A 2,697-nucleotide genomic window follows, 5' to 3' on the forward strand; every position below is an offset into this window, starting at 1 on the left:
TATCTGAATACAAATCAAATAGTAATCTCTCGGTTAATTCGATTCGTGAATAAAATTCTTGGTGTTTTGTGAACCGAAGATTCATTATGTTTTGTGAAAGATGCGCAGTCGACACAGAGCCATAGAAACTTGCGCTCTGTCCGATGCTGTGTGCACTTGCATTGAACTTATGACTATACAAAACACATTTCGGTTTCTGGTTTTTCTGCCCTCCTATCACTCACATAGCAGGTGCACTTGCAGACACCACACATGTGGGGTCCAGTGGACCTGTCTTTGCAGACTGTGCAGTGTTTTGGAGTGCACCTGCTATGTGGGCATTGGGAGCAGGAAGAAAACCATGGACCGCATGCTACAGCTAAGTCTGATTAGGGTGTATATTTAGTGAAATAAACAGGAAGCATGTTTTGAAGCAGGGAAGTATGTGATGTAACTGATGTACTACTCTTCATTCAGGCCATTTCCTTTTAAGCTTTCTTCTCTGCCTGCCAGAATTCAGTGACTGGAGGGAGGCTGAAGAAGGCAGAGAGCATGCTCACTTCGTTCTCCGCAACGGACCCAAAAAACGACCAGGTAATGTCCTGAAGAGGTATTACTACTGCCACCGCTCTGGATCGTTTCAGAGCACGAGCCAAGGTAAAAGACAACTGAAAACCCAGGGCAGTTGTAAGACTAATGTGGAATGCTTGGCCACAATTCGAGTAACAGAGAAAGATGGCAAGGTGACAGTAGAGTACCAGGCAGAACATTACGGCCACCCGAAGGAACTGAAGCACCAGCGCCTCTCCATGACTGAGAAGGAGGCTTTAGCTGATAAACTAAAGCAAGGCATTCCCGCCCGTAAAGTTCTGGTAGATGCACGTTCTTCCGCTGGCAGTGAGATGGGCAGGCTTCATTTGCTCTCAATGAAAGACATTGGCAACATCTCCGTCAAGCATGAAATTCTGACGAAAGAGCGACGGCACAAGAATCAGTTTAAAAGCGTCTCAATGTGGGTGGAGGAACTGAACAAACAGTCAGATTCCCCAGTGCTGTACTTTGATATGGAGGAAGGAAATGAAAAAGAGACCTTTGAGCTTGCCCTGATGACTGTCCCTCAGAAAGAACTCCTCACAAAGCTGGGCCCCAAGTTCTTGTGCATTGACTCCACTCATAATACAAATGGCCACAATCTGCACCTGACGACTCTCATGACAGTCGCAGAAGATCAATTAGGCATGCCATGTGCATATTTGATCTAAAAAAAACTAGACACCGAGACTATGAAACGCTTCTTTAAAGCCATAAAGGAAAAAATTGGCAACCTCGAATGCGAAGCATTTATCTCTGATGATGCTGCCGCTTATGGTAATGCATGGGAGGAAGTGATGGGCCCTGCCCAACACCGGATGCTTTGCTCCTGGCACGTAAACCGCAACTGGACTCAGAAGTTGCAGTTAGTCCAAGATAAGCAAACCCGTGACCGTCTTCGCGACGAGTTGCGGGCGCTGAGAAATTGCAAAGATGAGGCTAAATTCCAAGAAGGTCTGACAGGCTTTCTCTGTCAGAAACTAAGTGAAGAGGCTGATCCGAAACTAATTCAACAAGTACAGGAGTTTCTTCAGTACTTTGAGCGCTACTATGGTGGCAGAGCACTACAGTGGGCACTCTGCTTCAGAAAGGGCATTCCTTTTAATACTAACAACCACTTGGAGGCAATGCACAAGGACCTGAAGTCACACTACATGCATGGAACCCACAACCAGAGGCTCGACAAGCTGTTGATGATCCTCTTCGAACTGACCCGTGACCGCCTCTACAAGCGTCTCAAGTCGCTCGTAAAAGGAAAAACAAATCGGCATGATGCAGCCCTTTTTCGTAGGCACCAGGAGGGGATCAAAATTCCTGCATCAGATGTAGAACAGCTGCAAAATGGCAATGGCTGGCTTGTAAAGTCCCAGTCCCAGGCAGAGAGAAGCTACCATGTTGAGAAGGGCGATCCCTGCCAGAGTTGCGTGCTTCGCTGCAAGGACTGTGACATCTGTATCGACAGTTACAAGTGCACTTGCAATGACAGCCTGATTTCAGCGTCAATGTGCAAGCACATTCACGCCGTAGCTTACCTGGGGCTTCATGCGACGACCGTGGAGGAGGTTGACACCGAGCCAGATGTAGAAATGCCATCAACTACACGTGAGACAACAGGCTTTACGTTGGATGATGAGCCACAGACTCTCTTGGATGATATTCGGCAGAGTATTGAGGTAGGAATTCAGAAGACTCAACCAAATTCAGGGGACGAGATACGTTTAGCACTGAGTGGACTGAACGAGTCCTTCTCCAGAAAGGAATTGCCAAGCTCTTCAAGCTCCTTGGTGTTGAAATACTTTACCAAGGCCCAAAAATTACTTGACTCTGCTCCAGATAAGACTTCTCCTCCAGATGAGACTTCTTTAAAACCTAGGGTAATCCCGCACAACAAAAGGATGGAGAAACAAGCACGGTACTTTCCCACCAAAAAGAAACGCCCTGGCTCTGGTCCCATGCACGGCAAACCTCCCACCAGATTGGAGTAGCAGCACATCATGGAGGGCCTTGTAGCCAGACAAGTTCCTACAGGGAGAGCAGCATCCGCTCAGCTTCCTGTGGATGTTCCGAGCATGTCTGTGCTGGCCCTCAAGGACCATGACTACTTTGCTTATCAGTAGTCGTGACATT

General features: G+C 47.5%; 1 protein-coding gene across 1 annotated transcript; it reads left to right on the forward strand.

The window, feature by feature from the left end:
* The first annotated feature begins 252 nt into the window (after positions 1-252).
* LOC115313277 lies at positions 253-1,241 on the forward strand. Its single transcript, XM_040217342.3, has 2 exons — positions 253-313; positions 457-1,241. Exons 1-2 carry the CDS (start codon positions 253-255, stop codon positions 1,239-1,241), a joined length of 846 nt encoding a protein of 281 aa, XP_040073276.1.
* Positions 1,242-2,697: the final 1,456 nt, after the last annotated feature.

This window comes from Ixodes scapularis, unplaced genomic scaffold (genome assembly GCF_016920785.2).
Source record: "Ixodes scapularis isolate PalLabHiFi unplaced genomic scaffold, ASM1692078v2 PGA_scaffold1__304_contigs__length_218370807, whole genome shotgun sequence".
NCBI classification, from domain to species: Eukaryota; Metazoa; Arthropoda; class Arachnida; order Ixodida; family Ixodidae; genus Ixodes; species Ixodes scapularis.

Bases quoted from the DNA above. Each gene is read 5' to 3' on its own strand.
- LOC115313277 (XM_040217342.3), top strand. From the start codon at position 253: ATGTGGGGTCCAGTGGACCTGTCTTTGCAGACTGTGCAGTGTTTTGGA. The intron at 314-456 runs GTGGGCATTGGG...CTCTTCATTCAG, and splicing joins TTTTGGAGTGCACCTGCTAT to GCCATTTCCTTTTAAGCTTT.